This window comes from Mustela erminea, chromosome 6 (assembly GCF_009829155.1).
Source record: "Mustela erminea isolate mMusErm1 chromosome 6, mMusErm1.Pri, whole genome shotgun sequence".
In the NCBI taxonomy this organism is placed as follows: Eukaryota; Metazoa; Chordata; class Mammalia; order Carnivora; family Mustelidae; genus Mustela; species Mustela erminea.
This window is the reverse complement of record NC_045619.1, coordinates 32,811,475-32,830,884: the sequence shown is the minus strand read 5'-3', so window position 1 is coordinate 32,830,884 and position 19,410 is coordinate 32,811,475. Positions and strand designations below refer to the sequence as shown.

Here is a 19,410-nt window from a genome sequence, read left to right as displayed (position 1 = left end):
TTTCCAGAGTGGCTGTAACAACTTGCATTCCCAGCAGCAGCATAAGAGGGTTCTCATTTCTCCACATCCTCACCAACGTTTGTTGTTCCCCGTCTTGTTAATTTTAGCCATTCTAACTGGTGCAGTGTGGTATCTCATTATGGTTTTGATTTGTATTTTCCTGATGGCAAGTGACGTGAAACATTTTTTCACTGGTCTGTTGGATAGCTTTGTTTTAGTAATAAATTCTCTTGGAGACTCAGTTTACTCCCACATAAAATGTGGTAACTATGCATCTTTTAATTTGGTGAAAAGATAGTGAGATAATATGTATGGAATATCTGTATCTAAGAAATTATAAAAATGATAATGTATATGTGCTTGAGGATCAATAAGTACTAACTCACTTTTTTTTTTTCTTATCCAAGCAGTGACCCTCATCTTACTGTGCCTTTTTAAAGGAATTCTTGATACAGTGAGTTTTTAAATTCTTTTATAATTCTGTATACTCATATTTGGGTATTCTCTAGGTTCATTATATTTTTCTTGCAGAAAAGAATCTGAATAATAGCTAATGTAACATATATTCATTAATGATAGGACATTTTGCAACAATTCAAAGTTATAATGAATTTAGCATTTGTTCTCTTGTTATATATAGTCTTTCTTTCCATTGAAATCACTGTTAGTATTCTCTAGAAAAATATGCTGAAATATTTTAGTGAATTGTTTTTGGTTTCACGACACTAGCCAGATTTTGATATTTATCTTCCCAGACTCTTAATTCTTTAAGGATAATTTACTAAGCAAATTAGTAGTACCATTGTAAAGAGGTCATATATGTAACAATTTTCTTTTTCTGTCTGCACAAAACAACTAATAAAAAAATGTAGCTTGAAAAAATAAGCAGTGTGGGCTATACATTAGATATAGCTAAAATTTTGGATAAATTAATTCACAGCTATAATTAATATTATTCTTCAAATAAAAACTATCATGTACCCTATTTAATTCAATTATAAGACTAAGACCATCTAGTAAAAATACTAATAATACTAAATTATTAGCATTATTAATACTACTACTAATAATACTAATAAGCCAATAAATAGTATGTGGCACAAATGATTAAAATTAATCATTCCAGAATTTTTTTGGTTACAATAAGCTGATCTCTCTCTGGACAGCTTTCCACACCACTTTATTTCAGGAATTGCCAGTCTGTATAGGTTCATAAATTTTCGTTGTAATGCTGAAGTGTTGTTTTTTTTTTAATCTCTTTATCCTGAATCTAGTATCAATGTACAAAATGAATACTCAATAAATACTTTCTGATTGACTGGCTGGAACATCTGAAATAGTTGCTTTATTTGAAGAGAAATATAATAAGTGTCTTTTAATAGAACAGAAAGATCAGCTTCATGCTAAGTAGAATATGAACTTTCTTTTTGTCAATATAAATAGATTCTGAAATTCAATAATCTTTGGACTTTTGTTTTTGCCTGAAGTTTCCTATTGAACTTTTGTCCTAGAATAACTCTTCTTCTGATCGGTTTTTCCACAATTCTAATGAAATGTTTAAAACACTTACAATATTTATAAAAGTTCTTTTAAGTAAAACACAAATGAAAAATTGACAATGTGAAATGCTATTATTCCCAACCTCAGAAAGATTCCAAATCAATTTGACAAATTAAGTCAAATTACACATTTAGCTCAAGTATGGCACTTTCCACATTTTTATTGACTTTTATAGTCTTTCTTTCTTTCATTTTTTGTCATTTATTTCCTTTATTTTCTTCCCTTCTTTCCTTTATTTTCTTTCTTTCCTTCCTTTCTCTCTCTCTTTCCTTCCCTTTCTTTCTTCTTTCTTTTCTTTTCTTTTCTTTTCTTTTCTTTTCTTTTCTTTTCTTTTCTTTTCTTTCTTTCTTTCTTTCTTTCTTTCTTTCTTTCTTTCTTTCTTTCTTCCTTTCTTCCTTTCTTTCTTTTGCTGAGTCTACATATTTCCTTAGTTTTGAGACATAATGACCTGATCTCCACAATTCTCTGCTTGGGAGAATCATCTGTTGTTCTTCTAAGTGTGTAAAAGAAGGGCCTTTATTAATTGTTCCATAGTCATGTTTGCCCAATTTTGTATAAAAGTATAAAAAGACATAAATACCAATTGACTTATGTCCAAAGTTGTGGTATTAATGTTAAGAATATTAGTAGTGATAAAATAGGAGAAGCTATTTGACACAACATTTATTTATACTGGAATATATAGTAGGTACTCTTGCAAAATAATAGAAATGCAATAGCATTTAGGAATAGGAAATGCAGGGGTGCCTATGTGGCTCAGTCGGTTAAGCATCTGATTCTTGATTTCAGCATGGGTCATGATCTCAAGGTTGTGAGATAGAGCCCCATGTAGGGCTCTGTGTTGGGTGTGGAGATTCCCTCTTTTTCCCCTCCCTCTCCCCCAACCCCTTCTCTCCTTCTCTAAAGAAAAAGGGGGAATGGGAAATACAATAGTAAGATAGATTACTGTTAATATGAAACCAACTGAAGGAGAAAACTGAATGGTTAAAAAGTGTACAAAAGAATATTCCATTCACTATTAATTTAACAATTAAAAGTTAAAACAAAATAACATTATACTGACAAAATCCACAATTTTTTTTGTCTAATACCGAATTTGGTAATGTTTGGAACCAATTAGGCTCACAAACTGCTGGCAGATATGTGTATCGATTTTTTTTGTAGAAAATTTGGTAATCTTTAGTTAAAATATGTATTTGTGTACCCAATGACTAAGAAACCCTCTTGTGTGTTCTTCAGAAATGCTTGAGGGAAAAACAAGTGTCTTGCAGCTTTGGTTTTGCTAATAAGGAACTGGATTAGAGGAAGCACAGATATCTATATATGAGAGAAAAGATAAATGCTGTCAATGCATGCATTCTATATAGCAAAATTGTTCCTTAAAATAATATTACAGGATTTATTTATATAGAATTCCCCCCAAATGCGAATTTATAGAAACAGAAATTAGATTAGTGATTCTTAAGGCTGGGGATAGAAATGGGGAGTGATTATAAATGGGCACAAGTTTAGCAACATTCTAAAATTAAATTGTGATAATGTTTTCACAACGCTATAAATGTACTAGAATTCATTGAAATGTACATGAAAATAGGCAAATTTTATGGCATGTAAATTATATCTCAATAAGGATGGTAATCTATGAAATAAAAAAGACAAGTTATAACAATACTATTTATTTTTGCAAATACATGCAAAAGCAAATATATACAAGAACCAAACAAACCAACTACTTTAAGTAGATTTTTCTAAAGAGAATGCAAATACAGAATTGGGGTGTGGCCCTATAGGTGAGTACATGTGTAACTGTAAATAAGCCTTGTATATACAAATGAGTGCCTTAACTTGAGAAGGATTAACTCATTGTCTCTAGGAAAAAAAAAAAAAAATAAAGCAACTATCAAAAATGGTATTTGATGAAAGCCCAGGAGAGGATAACATTTTATTAACATAAAGTTTTGAGAATCCAAAGTGCTGTGTTGATTATTACAATTCCCACGAAGATTTGGAGGTATTCAGTGTAGATCAGAATAGCAAAATGAACTGGGCTAGGGGTGGGGGACAAATCACTTTATGTGAAAAATATACATTATTGTTGTTATAGTAATTATGTTCTCTTTTCTATTTATCAAAAAGACAGAAAGCGTCAGAAGTAGTCCTCTATTTAAATGACAAATCTTGGGCTGCCTGGGTGGCTCAGGGGGTTAAGCCTCTGTCTTCGGCTCAGGTCATGATCTCGGGGGGTCCTGGGATCGAGTCCCGCATCGGGCTCTCTGCTAGGCGGGGAGCCTGCTTCCTCCTCTCTCTTTCTCCACTTGTGATCTCTCTCTGTCAAATAAATAAAATCTTAAAAATAAATAAATAAATAAATGACATATCTTCTTTTTTTTTTAAAGAAATATTATTTATTTCTTCATTTCTTTGTTAGAGAGAGAGAGATCACAAGTAGGCAGAGCAGAAGGCAGGGTAGGGGGTGGAGCAGGCTCCCTGCTGAGCAGAGACTCTGATGTGGGCCTTGATCCCAGGACCCTGAGATCATGACCTGAGCTGAAGGCAGTGGCTTAACCAGCTGAGCCACCCAAGCACCCCCCCAAAATTTTTTTTTTAAAATTTCATAAAACAGTCTTTAACCATGAAGCTCATAAGAACTCATCACTTTTAAAAATACATTATGATACGAAATTGATGTTAAACCTTAGTCTGTAAGATATGCTTAATATAAACATTTTTTTACATTATCTGTAAATAGATTTGTAGATGTTATGGTAATTATTCTACATTCTATAAAGAAGTTACACATGTTTCAATTGTTAACTCCTAGTCTATATACTGCATATGTCCTCTTCCTTTTTTGTTTTGTATTTTTTTTCTTTTTCCATACATAAAGCACCTGACTTTGGCTTAGCAATTCCCTGTAATTTTGCTAATAATAAAATATATCTCCAATAGATTCTTATACAACATATGCAAGCTTCTTTCTTCTAATTATCATCCATTAGAAAAACATTGGCAGGCAATATATACTTTCAAAGTACAGATTAATTGATTTTCTCATTTTTTAATTAGATCAGATTGTCCTTTAATTATACCTGAGAGAATTTTCAGCAGAGAGATTGGGAATAAATAGTTATGCATGACAGTAATCCATCACCCATCAAAACTTCTAGCCTCCTTACTTGTAAATGAGGACATTACTACTCATGCTGCCTTCTAAACTTTTGAAAAGTTTAGGAACAAATGAGTTCATGTTAAAAAAGCATTTGAAGTTCTTCCCCTAATTGAAAAAGTACAATAGTCTAGATGGACAAATCATTTCCCTTATATGCTCTTGCATAATATCTAAGGGTAATCAGGGTTACTCTATAATAGAGTCATAAATAGAATTAAGTCAGTGCTTATTATGTTGATTTATTATGCTTATTATAATGCAGATTATTCTGCAACTACTTATGTTGTACATGGATCCAAAATCTTTTTCAGTAAAAACCCAAATGGAAGCTGGAATTCACAATGAAGAACAAAGTTTGGGTCCTAATAAATCTTTGTTAATAAACATTCAGATTAAATAAGAAAGGTGAAAAAAAAAATCTGAAAGTTATTGATGGTATTGACCTGGCTATTTTGGAAGATACATATTCAATTAAAACAAAACAAAACAACACAAAAAATAAAACATCTCATTTGTGGAGAAGTTAATGATATGCAATTTTGTTCCTGAATCTAGATCTTTTTAAAGATTTTATTTATTTATATGACACAGAGAGATCACAAGTAGGCAGATGGGCAGGCAGAGAGAGAGGGAGAAGCAGGCTCCCTGCTGAGCAGAAAGCCCATAAAGGGCTCAATCCCAGGACCCTGAGATCATGACCTGAGCTGAAAGCAGAGGCTTAACCCACTGAGCCACCCAGGCTCCCCTCTAGATTTTATTCCAAACTGAAAAAATTTTATCCCCAATTTTACTTTGCTATAAAATATTTATGAGAAACCCCAAAAGTTTAAATGTGGTGCTTGAATTTTCAATTTTTCTTAAATTCAAGGAGAAAGTAATATGTAATAGACAAAATAATCTTGATTATGCTACATATAACTATGCAACTAAAATAATTGTGACCATTTTTTTTCAGTTATGAGAGCCTCTCACTTAGATTCAAATACTCAAATACTATTTTGCTTTTTAACATTCTTGCTGAAATGATTCACAAATACAGTTCCAAAAAACAGTATTTTCTTTGGTTTACCAGTAATTTTTATTCCATATTGTTGTTTGGATGATATCTTTTCAAAAATATTATGGAAGTACATAACTTTGTTAAAACCCACATTAACTTCAAAATTTTAGCTAACCTAAATTTAAAGTTCTTAATTTCTAGCAATACCCAAAAGTTTAAATAAAAAATAAAGCCTTTTTTATATTGTGTGGTTTGTTGTAATTAAAGTTTATACATTCAATGGCCCTTCACTCCCCAAAAAAGTTCATATATATATATATATACACATATATACATATATACACATATATGTGTATATATGTATATATGTGTATATATATATGTGTATATATGTATATATGTGTATATATATATGTGTATATATATATATATATATATATATAAATCAAAGGTTTTATGTGTCTGATAGCAGTATAGTTCGTTTTTCTATTTTTTCCTTTCCTACCCTCACTAATGAAACTGGTAATAGTTTTAGACCCCATGCCATTTTGTCATGTAGTTACAACTTGTCCTTTTATAAAAGAAAATTAAAAACTGCTGAGTTGTTATAGATATTAATGGTTGTTAGAAAAGTATAATAAAAGGCTCTCTTTCTGAAGCATTGCTAAGCTTTTATGTCATTATTCATGAATGACTAATGCATTCAAAGGAGAAGAGTGCTGATCTCCAAGGCCAGGATGATGGACAGTGGAGAGGAAAAGAGTGGCTGACAGAAAGCTATTTGTCATATGTGAAGATATAATAACAGGCTGTCTACATTGAGATATTTCAGCTAAACTCAGAAAAAGAAACTTTTTTTACATGTGAGGATATCATTCATGGTATCTCAGATCACCAAGGGCAAATCTACTGGACATCTTTGGATAACTGTGTTCATTAAAGTACATTAACAATCCCAAACTTCAAAAAGTAATAAATAGTAATGTCCATGAAACTGCACTTTTCGTTTTGTTTTATTGGGTAAACAAGTCCGTTTCTGGGGCTAGAAACATACATCCTCCCCCACACTTAGCCAGTGTTCCACCCCATGCCTACAGCGTTGAACCCGGGAGACCCAGGACTTCCATTTCCGAGTTGTGTATGTGCATGTGTACAGCAGGACTCCTGGGTAATAACATCTGGAGGCATTCCTCATGAGTGCTCTGTTATAACCTCCAGAGATGGGCAGTCTCAGGCAGGGTGGTAGCACGGTCAGAGTTTAGTAATCAAAACAGGGCTGACGGGCAAACTGCAGGTGTTGGAGGGCAAAGAGGACAGCATCAGGAGCCAAGGCAGAGATGTGGCTTATTGGTAGGTACATCGAACCTGTGCCCAGCCTCAAGCTGGGGGACCACAGGGGTGTGGCAGGTGGCCATGTACACTTTGATCTTGATCCTTCAGAAGTCACAGAAAATATTCTTCAGACTCTTGAAGCAGACACAGTGTTCATGAAATAGCTGGTATCCAGGTGCAGGACCAGGCTGTGAAAGTACTGCCGAGGTAGGCCCAGGGCCATCGGCGTGGACTGAATTAAGTAATGCCATGAAACTACACTTTTAAGATTTCCTTTCTCCTACCAGATCACATATATATTACTCAAGCTGTGCGCAGTAAAAAGAATCATAAATAAGGCCTCTCCATTTGTTGTTCTCTGACGATAAGCAATGAAAACAAGCTCTAGGTTAATAAAACATAATATGAGTTTATTAGAAGGATGCGAGGTAGCTTTCCGAATCCTAGGAAAGACTGGAGATCAAGGACAGAATCCAAAGAAGTTTCTGGAATTGTGGTGAGAGGAACTAAGGGGCAGTCTTACTGGAATAAAACATGAGTAAGAATCAGCTCCCAATATAATTTTTAATTTAATTTAATTTAATTTTTTCAGTGTTCCAAAATTATTTGCTTAGGCACCACACCCAGGGCTCCATGCAGTATTTTTTATTTTAGATGTTTTTCAGTTCAAGATTTGAATCTGGAGAGAGACAGCCATGTGACCGTCAGAGGAGAGTATGTACATGAAACCTTATTTGTAAGTTTTCATCCAAAGGCTAACAGATGTAATTTCTCAAGCAATTTACAAAAGGGAGGGGGAGATAAATGCTGGTAAAGTAAAAAGAAAGATATGAACTATACCTAGACTCTGAACATGCTTCAAATCTGTGTGTGTGCGCACACACGTGTGCATGATAATTATTAAATTACACTATTTATATAGTGCTCTAAGCTTCTTGCCTTATGGTGAGAGTGATTAGAATCTGGTCCTTAGAGAACACCTGTCCTGTCTTTGATCTCACAGCACCTTTATATCATGTAGAAATACACTAATTTACTAGGACACAGTGTGTACTTCTCAGATTCAGGGGATCTATCAATATACTAGGCCCAGGCACATCATTGCTAAACTAAGATGAAAGTGGAGCAGGAACACGAATTACTTACCATGTAAATGCTGGAAGAATTTTTGCCATGACTGGCTTGGTTTAGGGATACAGTTAAATTATAGTAAGATTATATAAGAAAGCAATTTTGTTCACTAGGACTAAAATTGTAGTCCTAGATTCCTTAACATAATTTAAGAATTTGTTTCATAATCAGAGAATCAACTTTGGCTTAATTTTTTCAAAGATTTATGATTTGCATGGGGAATTTGATTCTGCAGACAGAATTATCTAAAATGGCAATAAACAGAGTCTGTAAGATAATCACCTGGTAAGACTGTTGGATGTACCAGTTATAAATAATTGATTTGAGGAGCCAAGCATAGAGATGTATAAGTGGAGACTAAGCTGTCTAGGTATTAAAGGAACCTAGTTGGCACCCTGGATCTTCACGGTTCCTAGACTGTCATGCAAGAGCATCCAAAAGCTCCCACCACCCAGGTGGTGCTCAGAAGCAAGCAGAGAGAAGATCATCCTTCAGGCCAGACAAAAAATCACTACAAGGGAGGGATATGACATGGACTCGTTGCCCTGGGAAAACACCAGCATCAGGAAACCAGGCAGCACCAAATCAGGGCACTCAGACCAACAGGTGGGCAGACACCCAGTGAATGTAGGATGTCTTGAGCAAAATGAGAAAGTAGGCATCCCCTTCCCACTGCTGCCAAAGTGGCATTTCCATAAGTTCTTCTTAAATTAACTAAATAAGGAGGTCATTCGATTGACATGACTCTGATGTCCTGGTTGCCTCTATGAGCAAACCAAAATCTAAGGTTACAAAATTAAAATGCTGAAGACAACCCACCACACATAACCATCTCGGCATTCAGCTAGATGCAAATATTTTCCCTTCCTCCCCCTCCCCTTTCCACCCTCCCTCCCTCTCTTTCTTTCCTTCCTTTCTCTCTCTCTCTCTCTCTTTCTCCCTTTCCTTCTTTCCTTCTGTTCTTTCTCTAAGTATTTCCTCTGGCTCATGTTCCTAGTGTGCTCCTAACTACTTCTCTTTTGGCCCTGCCCCGTTCTAGTCAATTTTGGGTCAAATGAACTCTTACAATGTTAGCAACAACAACAACAACAAAATATCCAGTCAGTCTCATGTTTCAAGAAGCCTTCTAAAAACAGGGGATATATTTGGTGGCATATGAGTGGGAGGGGAGACTCAATCTTTATAAGCTTTTATTCTACTGCAGAAGACACAATGTAAATATATTCATGACTATCTGACATAACGCCAGACAGTGGTATGTACTATAAAGAGGAAAGGAAAGTAAGGAGATAGAGAAAAGTGGGATTGGAGGTGGGACAGGTAGGTTAGATGGAGTGATTAGGCAGAGCATCTCTAATTGTCATCTGAATAGAGATTACAATAGAGAGACCAGAAAAGCAGTTAAATCACAAAGATTATTATCTAACTTGAAAGAGTTGGTCAATTAATATCTGATATAGCTTTTTGATATTAAAATATTCTACACCAGGATTTCTTTCTTTTTTTTTTTTAATTTTATTTATTTGACAGAGACAGAGAGAGATCACAAGGAGGCACAGCAGCAGGCGGCGGGGTGGGGGGAGCAGGCTCCCTGCTGAGCAGAGAGCCCGCTGCAGGGCTCCATCCCAGGACCCTGGGATCATGACCTGAGCCAAAGGCAGAGGTTTAACCCACTGAGCCACCCAGGCGCCCCAACACCAGGATTTCTATGGCTTATTTCTTTTCTTATCCTGGGGCTTCTTATCGACTCATGTATTTAACTATGATAAATATGATCAGAAGATGATGTGCACATTTCTGCCTGGTATTCTGGTCACCTTACCAAACTGCAGACTTTTGTATTTAACTAACTGATAGCTGGCTCAACAGGAGTGATCCAGACGTACACATTATACACCCTGTTGACCCTGAAATAGATTATTTCCAGGATCCTTCTCATATTGCTCTATTAACTCAGTAAACAAATATAGAAAACTGTAGTCATCCTTGACTGCTTTTTTTTATGGAGCCACAATCTTTGTTTATTTTGTCTCTTAAATATAAAAGGCAACTTCAATCCATTCTTATATCTCTAAATCTTTATAATCTCTTATTTGAACTTTTGTGGCCATTTTCAGGGTGGTTTTCTAGGCTTCAATCAAACATCCCAAGTGCTGCCCTCACTGAAGATATTTATTTATATGCTTTTGTCATTCCCCTTCTTAAAACTATTTCAATGGCTTCTTATTACCTAAGGGACAAAGTGAAAGCTCCTTATAGGACGCGACTTATCATATAATTAAGCTTAAATTTTAGCATGCTCTTGTGACTTAGTCTGATACTTCATTTTTTAGAATTCACTTTAAACTGTCAAGAAGAACTTTTAGTGAAAGCTACCATGACTTAAAACTTTCTCTTTGGATTCTGCGGTGCCATATTTAGCAGACATTTGTAGGCATGATGCCAAGATTCTCTCTGAGGGCCTTTTTTTTTTTTTTAATTTTTAATTTTTTATAAACATATATTTTTATCCCCAGGGGTGCAGGTCTGTGAATCATCAGGTTTACACACTTCACAGCACTCACCAAAGCACATACCCTCCCCAATGTCCATAATCCCACCCCCTTCTCCCCAACCCCCTCCCCTCAGCAACCCTCAGTTTGTTTTGTGAGATTAAGAGTCACTTATGGTTTGTCTCCCTCCCAATCCCATCTTGTTTCATTTATTCTTCTCCTACCCACTTAAGCTCCCATGTTGCATCACCACTTCCTCATATCAGGGAGATCATATGATAGTTGTCTTTTTCTGCTTGACTTATTTCACTAAGCATGATACGCTCTAGTTCCATCCATGTTGTCGCAAGTGGCAAGATTTCATTTCTTTTGATGGCTGCATAGTATTCCATTGTGTGTATATACCACATCTTCTTGATCCATTCATCTGTTATGGACATCTAGGTTCTTTCCATAGTTTGGCTATTGTGGACATTGCTGCTATAAACATTCGGGTGCACGTGCCCCTTTGGATCACTACGTTTGTATCCTTAGGGTAAATACCCAAAAGTGCAATTGCTGGGTCATAGGGCAGTTCTATTTTCAACATTTTGAGGAACCTCCATGCTGTTTTCCAGAGTGGCTGCACCAGCTTGCATTCCCACCAACAGTGTAGGAGGGTTCCCCTTTCTCCGCATCCTCGCCAGCATCTGTCATTTCCTGACTTGTTGATTTTAGCCATTCTGACTGGTGTGAGGTGATATCTCATTGTGGTTTTGATTTGTATTTCCCTGATGCCGAGTGATATGGAGCACTTTTTCATGTGTCTGTTGGCCATCTGGATGTCTTCTTTGCAGAAATGTCTGTTCATATCCTCTGCCCATTTCTTGATTGGATTATTTGTTCTTTGGGTGTTGAGTTTGCTAAGTTCTTTATAGATTCTGGACACTAGTCCTTTATCTGATATGTCGTTTGCAAATATCTTCTCCCATTCTGTCAGTTGTCTTTTGATTTTGTTAACTGTTTCCTTTGCTGTGCAAAAGCTTTTGATCTTGATGAAATCCCAATAGTTCATTTTTGCCCTTGCTTCCCTTGCCTTTGGCGTTGTTCCTAGGAAGATGTTGCTGCGGCAGAGGTCGAAGAGGTTGCTGCCTGTGTTCTCCTCAAGGATTTTGATGGATTCCTTTCGCACATTGAGGTCCTTCATCCATTTTGAGTCTATTTTTGTGTGTGGTGTAAAGAAATGGTCCAATTTCATTTTTCTGCATGTGGCTGTCCAATTTTCCCAGCACCATTTATTGAAGAGGCTGTCTTTTTTCCATTGGACATTCTTTCCTGCTTTGTCGAAGATTAGTTGACTGTAGAGTTGAGGGTCTATTTCTGGGCTCTCTATTCTGTTCCATTGATCTATGTGTCTGTTTTTGTGCCAGTACCATGCTGTCTTGATGATGACAGCTTTGTAATAGAGCTTGAAGTCCGGAATTGTGATGCCACCAACGTTGGCTTTCTTTTTCAATATCCCTTTGGCTATTCGAGGTCTTTTCTGGTTCCATATAAATTTTAGAATTATTTGTTCCATTTCTTTGAAAAAGATGGATGGTACTTTGATAGGAATTGCATTAAATGTGTAGATTGCTTTAGGTAGCATAGACATTTTCACAATATTTATTCTTCCAATCCAGGAGCATGGAACATTTTTCCATTTCTTTGTGTCTTCCTCAATTTCTTTCATGAGTACTTTATAGTTTTCTGAGTATAGATTCTGTGCCTCTTTGGTTAGGTTTATTCCTAGGTATCTTATGGTTTTGGGTGCAATTGTAAATGGGATTGACTCCTTAATTTCTCTTTCTTCTGTCTTGCTGTTGGTGTAGGGAAATGCAACTGATTTCTGTGCATTGATTTTATATCCTGACACTTTACTGAATTCCTGTACAAGTTCTAGCAGTTTTGGAGTGGAGTCTTTGGGGTTTTCCACATAGAGTATCATATCATCTGCGAAGAGTGATAATTTGACTTCTTCTTTGCCGATTTGGATGCCTTTAATTTCCTTTTGTTGTCTGATTGCTGAGGCTAGGATCTCTAGTACTATGTTGAATAGCAGTGGTGATAATGGACATCCCTGCCGTGTTCCTGACCTTAGCGGAAAAGCTTTCAGTTTTTCTCCATTGAGAATGATATTTGCGGTGGGTTTTTCATAGATGGCTTTGATGATATTGAGGTATGTGCCCTCTATCCCTACACTTTGAAGAGTTTTGATCAGGAAGGGATGCTGTACTTTGTCAAATGCTTTTTCAGCATCTATTGAGAGTATCATATGGTTCTTGTTCTTTCTTTTATTGATGTGTTGTATCACATTGACTGATTTGCGGATGTTGAACCAAACTTGCAGCCCTGGAATAAATCCCACTTGGTCGTGGTGAATAATCCTTTTAATGTACTGTTGAATCCTATTGGCTAGTATTTTGTTGAGTATTTTCGCATCTGTGTTCATCAAGGATATTGGTCTATAGCTCTCTTTTTTGATGGGATCCTTGTCTGGTTTTGGGATCAAGGTGATGCTGGCCTCATAAAATGAGTTTGGAAGTTTTCCTTCCATTTCTATTTTTTGGAACAGTTTCAGGAGAATAGGAATTAGTTCTTCTTTAAATGTTTGGTAGAATTCCCCCGGGAAGCCATCTGGCCCTGGGCTTTTGTTTGTTTGGAGATTTTTAATGACTGTTTCAATCTCCTTACTGGTTATGGGTCTGTTCAGGCTTTCTACTTCTTCCTGGTTCAGTTGTGGTAGTTTATATGTTTCTAGGAATGCATCCATTTCTTCCAGATTGTCAAATTTGTTGGCGTAGAGTTGCTCATAGTATGTTCTTATAATAGTTTGTATTTCTTTGTTGTTAGTTGTGATCTCTCCTCTTTCATTCATGATTTTATTTATTTGGGTCCTTTCTCTTTTCTTTTTGATAAGTCTGGCCAGGGGTTTATCAATTTTATTAATTCTTTCAAAGAACCAGCTCCTAGTTTCGTTGATTTGCTCTATTGTCTTTTTGGTTTCTATTTCATTGATTTCTGCTCTGATCTTTATGATTTCTCTTCTCCTGCTTGGCTTAGGGTTTCTTTCTTGTTCTTTCTCCAGCTCCTTTAGGTGTAGGGTTAGGTTGTGTACCTGAGACCTTTCTTGTTTCTTGAGAAAGGCTTGTACCGCTATATATTTTCCTCTCAGGACTGCCTTTGTTGTGTCCCACAGATTTTGAACCGTTGTATTTTCATTATCATTTGTTTCCATGATTTTTTTCAATTCTTCTTTAAGTTCCCAGTTGACCCATTCATTCTTTAGAAGGATGCTGTTTAGTCTCCATGTAGTTGGGTTCTTTTCAAACTTCCTTTTGTGGTTGAGTTCTAGCTTTAGAGCATTGTGGTCTGAAAATATGCAGGGAATGATCCCAATCTTTTGATACCGGTTGAGACCTGATTTAGGACCGAGGATGTGATCTATTCTGGAGAATGTTCCATGTGCACTAGAGAAGAATGTGTATTCTGTTGCTTTGGGATGAAATGTTCTGAAGATATCTGTGATGTCCATCTGGTCCAGTGTGTCGTTTAAGGCCTTTATTTCCTTGCTGATCTTTTGTTTGGATGATCTGTCCATTTCAGTGAGGGGAGTGTTAAAGTCCCCTACTATTATTGTATTATTGTTGATATGTTTCTTTGATTTTGTTATTAATTGGTTTATATAGTTGGCTGCTCCCACGTTGGGGCATAGATATTTAAAATTGTTAAATCTTCTTGTTGGACAGACCCTTTGAGTATGATATAGTGTCCTTCCTCATCTCTTATTATAGTCTTTGGCTTAAAATCTAATTGATCTGATATAAGGATTGCCACTCCTGCTTTCTTCTGATGTCTATTAGCATGGTAAATTTTTTTCCACCCCCTCACTTTTTAAATCTGGAGGTGTCTTCGGGCTTAAAACGAGTTTCTTGGAGGCAACATAATAGATGGGTTTTGTCTCTGAGGGCTTTTATCATTTCTGTGCCCCCACCCTTCCTTCTTATTATCCTTGCTTCTAACTTCCTACATCTGCTTCTATGTTAAGTCCTGTCCACAGGCCTCTGCAGCCCATTTCCAAAGAGTAGGAGTACCTGGGGTCAGTAACTTCATGGAGCAGACTTTGAAAAACTCCCTACAGGAGTATGAAAGTTCATCTCTTTTGCACTGAGTAGGAAAGAATTCTGAGTAGCAGTTCATCCTTCAGCTTGTTCTGAACGAACCAGGCTATCGCTGAGACTTGGCCTGAAATTACACATGTGCTCGGCTTCTTACTTCCTCCCTCACTAGTTTCTTCAGAAGCGCTTTCCTAATAAATCACTAGAATGTGAATTATTATGTCTCGGTCTGCTTCCGAAGACATGCCTTGAGATACCCCCTCTCCTAATTTCCCCCATACCCCCTGGTTTCTCTTCATCTCTCTCTATTACCAGCTTTTCCTTCTCCGTCCAATGTGTAAATGCTTGGTTTCCTCAGCGCTCAGTCTCAGATGCTTTCTTACTGCACTCCATACTTGTCTGGAGGCAATTTCATCTATCCTGATGGCTAATGTTGCAATCAGTTTTCTCCCATTCACCTAGACTTTCCTCTGAACTTTAGACAATATATTAAAAGTCTCCTCAACATTCCCATTTGGTTGCTCCCAAGAAACTCAAACTCAATATATCTCAGAATGAAATCATAATCTATCTCCACTCTGATTCCGTACTTTAGGTGACTGATCACATTGTCAAAGAAAATCCACCAATGAATTGTTATAAGAATCTATTAAAAATAGGTAGAAGAAGGCTCCAAAGGAATATTCAAACTTGAGGGAATAGGGTAGAAAGCGTTTTGGGGCTATTTCAGGAATAAATAAACTTTTCATCTGGTTTAGCAGCCACTGGACAATCTGGTTTGCATCAATAGGGATGGAGAAAAACAAAGACAAGTTAATGTTATATGTTAGAATATGTAGGTGGAATAGCTGAAAGATCCAGAATATTCCAAGGCCACAGTGGGAAATTCTCTGTCCTTCAGAGTCTCTCACATCATCATTCTAAGGACACATGACTTCCCTCTATCTCATTTCCCTCACCATGGAAATGTTATCTTTCTCCTGAATTACTCTAACAACCTTCAAAATAATCTCTATATACTCTGACCCTTCAGATCTAGCTTATACTGTTTTTTTTTCTTATAATTTTTTTAAATATTTAGTAATATAAGAGATTATAAAAGGCTATAGAATGTGTAAGACTAAAATACCAAAATACTCTTCTATTCATCAGCCAGCTCGAGAAGCCCTCTATGTGCCTTCCCCTGATCCTATTCAACTTGTCATCACTCAGACATGGCCATTATTGTGACTTTCAGACTTAACATTTAGTGCCTTACTGTCCTTAAAATTTCATTATTTAATCATTTCTGAAATATATTGTTGATGTTTCCTGTGTTTCAAGTGTTTACTTATAAAATAATACCATTAGTAGTATTCTGTGAATTGTCTTTTTCACTCAAAATTTAATCCTAATGTTCATGCATGCTATGTTCTTTTTAAAATTTTCACTGCTGTGTAATATTCTATTGTATATAAATATAATACAACTTACTTATCCAGTCTAATGCTGGCAGATTGGGGACTGTTATCTTTTTATAAAATTAGCTAACATCTAAAAAGTCATTTTAATGAATATGTCTTTTGATATATATATGCAAGGGTTTCTTCAAACATTTAAGGGTAGATAGTGAGGTCTTTGGGGATGTAAATCTTTGGCTTTACTAGAGAATGTCAAATAATTTTGCAAAACATTTGTACCAATTTCATATTCATAATTTTATCACTAAGTGTATGAGAAATTCAGCTGCTCTGCATTTTTTTCAAGACTTGATAGTGAGGTCTAATCCATTCCCCATCTAGCAGTTACTGTGACCTTTTATAAATTCAAATCTGATTAAGTCACCCAAACCCTGACTAAAATCCTTTAATGGTTTCTCATTGATCCTAGAATAAATTCCAAAGGTTTAACATTGTCAAAGGACTCTTTTTCATCTGACCTCTCCATCATTTATATTTTATAACACCCTCCTTGTCTTCTATCTTCACACTGACATTCAGTTTCTCTTTTCTGCCTGAAGGCCTTTATGCCTGATAAACTTTTTCCTGGAACTCTTTCTTTTCTACTTATTTCCCTGATTGACTTTGCTTCTTTAATCTCATGTTAAATATCACTATGTTAGGAAACTTTTCTTGGCTTTTTAGAATTTATTTATGCACCCTCTTCATTGACTACCAGAACTATACATTGTTTTTTCTAAATACATTATTTATCACAAAAATAATCAGAAATGAAGTGTGTATCTTTTTAATGTGTCTGCTAATAACCTTTATGTTTAAATCAGGCCAGTCTTTGGTTCTGTGTAGTTCGAAAATTTATTTTGGGCAATGCTCACTATATGTGTTGAATGAGAATGACTAATCCATGCACACACACACACACATTATATTTTGATTTTTATTTCAGAAGTAGTAGATTATTATTCAGCTAATATTCATGTCCTTCCTATATACCCAGTTCCCTCAACTTCCAAGTGAGGAGTATATTTTTCTGTGCCATTGATATTGATATTAGCCATGACCTGCTTTGACCAATGGAACATGGAAGGTATGATGAGAGCAGAAATTTGAAATGTGCTTGTCCTTTTAGGCATGGCGTCTTGCCTTCCACCATCACAGTAAGAATGTGTTCTAGTTAGCTTGCTAGTCCCTCAAGAAGAGAGTCCTATGAGATCCAACTGGGGCCGCTATGGATAAAATACCATCTAATCTGCAGGTTGAGATACAAGCGCTTTTTTCTGTAAGCCACTGAGGTTTGTTGGCTAATTGTAGAGACCAAAAGTTAATAGACACACTAGATAAATTTTAAAAAAAGAGATGAAATTCTTGAAAGGAAACAAAGTTAACAGATTTAAGTTTTCTCAAGTAATTAGCAATAAAATAAAAAGAATCCAATTTAAGTTGAAATACAAATAGCTGCTCAAATCCATTTTTTTTTTTTCTGTGAAGTAACTGGTATGAGAATAAAATATAAATTTAAACATTGGAAAATCTGAGTGGAAGACATCTTTATTTTAAACTCAGATTATAAGCATTTTACCACATAAATCCTTTCATGTTTCTGGGCATAAAACAATAAGGACCATAGTCATTATGAGCTATAACTGACAATTTCTCTGAACATTTTAAGGGCTGGCTTTAAACTGAACATTTTCCATTAGCTGTACAGAAAAGGTTTTATAATCCTTTTTGTGATGACCCCTACTTTTCAAAGCTGAAATATAAAATACTCTTAACCAATTACCTGCTATACCTAATGTTCAAGTCTAGCTTTTTAGTCATAAAGAAAAAAAGCCATTTAAGTTTCAGAGGTAGTGAGCATATCATAACTAAAAGCATATAATTTAAGTCATGCAGATACTACAATTTAAATGCAAGTTATACCTGCTAAGACTATTCTTGGTTAAAGCAGCTTCTATGATATGGAAGTTTCTCTAAACTCCTAGGCTTAAGAGAGTGAGACTAGAAGTCTACTTTGCCACAATACAAGCTTGATGCCTGAATTGGCCTCCCTTACAAGGAGAGTCAGCATCCTCTTCTTACTTGGCAGTGGTCTTATGCTAGGTTTCAACAATATTCACATGCAGAAGCAGTCATTCTATGGAATCATCATAAATTTATGACCTATCCCCCGGCTATAGTCAGTTTTACTAGGAACAATCTTCTGACTCAAGCCAGGCTGGTTGTTTCCCTGAAAAATGAGAATTAGAATTACAATTCTCTGAAAAATGAGAATTGGGGTCTAAAATATTTTAAGTATAAGAATAGATCTCTATAACTTACCTGATCATCTACCTCTAGCTTCTGAGATAAATTCTAGCCTGGCTAAGCCATTATAGATAATTAGAAGTGACATGAGAGATAGAACTTAATTAGATCTACTGTGATATACCTGGAGGTCAAGTGATATAAACATAAGCATTTTTTGTGGTTATATGGATGTGAGAGACAAAAAGTGAGACCATGCTTAGCAAAGCAAATCGAGCCAACATAGCAGGCATGCAGAGATTAAAGATGGAGTTCCTGTCTGGATTCTGGTTCTTTTTACTCCTTTGACAAGAGGCCTATATACAGATATATCTTTTCATGTAAGACAGTGAGGACTCAGATTCTAGGCTTCCCATTTTTCTGTCAAACTCTCCCGTGACCAAATGAGATATTTCTCATCAAAACCTAGGACTGGAAATGTCAACAGCAGGCTGCTAGGGCATGTCTCTGTATATTTCAATTCTGGTTTCTCTTTTTTTTCTTAGCTGAACTTCTCTGTATAAAATCAAACCTTTCTTAGCTAAATGTGCACAGGAGATTGCATATATATGGATGGTTATAACTATGTTGGTAGAGATGTAGAAAGGCATTGTAGTACCTTCTATTTTTTTGGAGAAGGGTGGGGGTTATTGAGACTTAAGTTGGTTTTTCTTTTTTAAAACCAAAGAATATCAATTAAGCTAAATTTTGTCCCAGTTCGTATGTTAAGGTTCTAACCCCCAAAGTGACTGTCTTTGGAGGTAACTAAGCAGACAGAGCCTATAAGAAGATCAAGTTCAGAGCATTGATCCAGTGGGATTCGTGTCCTTATCAAAAGAGATTCCAGAGAGATCTCTATCCATGT

General features: G+C 35.8%; 1 protein-coding gene across 13 annotated transcripts in view; it reads right to left on the bottom strand.

The window, feature by feature from the left end:
• Nucleotides 1-19,410, bottom strand: part of MGAT4C (MGAT4 family member C) — a 729,258-nt gene that overhangs the window by 125,505 nt on the left and 584,343 nt on the right. For 2 of the 13 annotated variants that reach the window (XM_032346833.1, XM_032346834.1), the window contains exon 2: nucleotides 18,380-18,489. The exons of the other annotated variants lie outside the window; for them this stretch is intronic. In XM_032346833.1, the coding sequence (XP_032202724.1) occupies nucleotides 18,380-18,395 (16 nt within the window). In that variant the 5' untranslated portion in view covers nucleotides 18,396-18,489. The remainder of the gene's footprint in view (nucleotides 1-18,379; nucleotides 18,490-19,410) is intronic. 13 annotated transcript variants of the gene reach the window in all.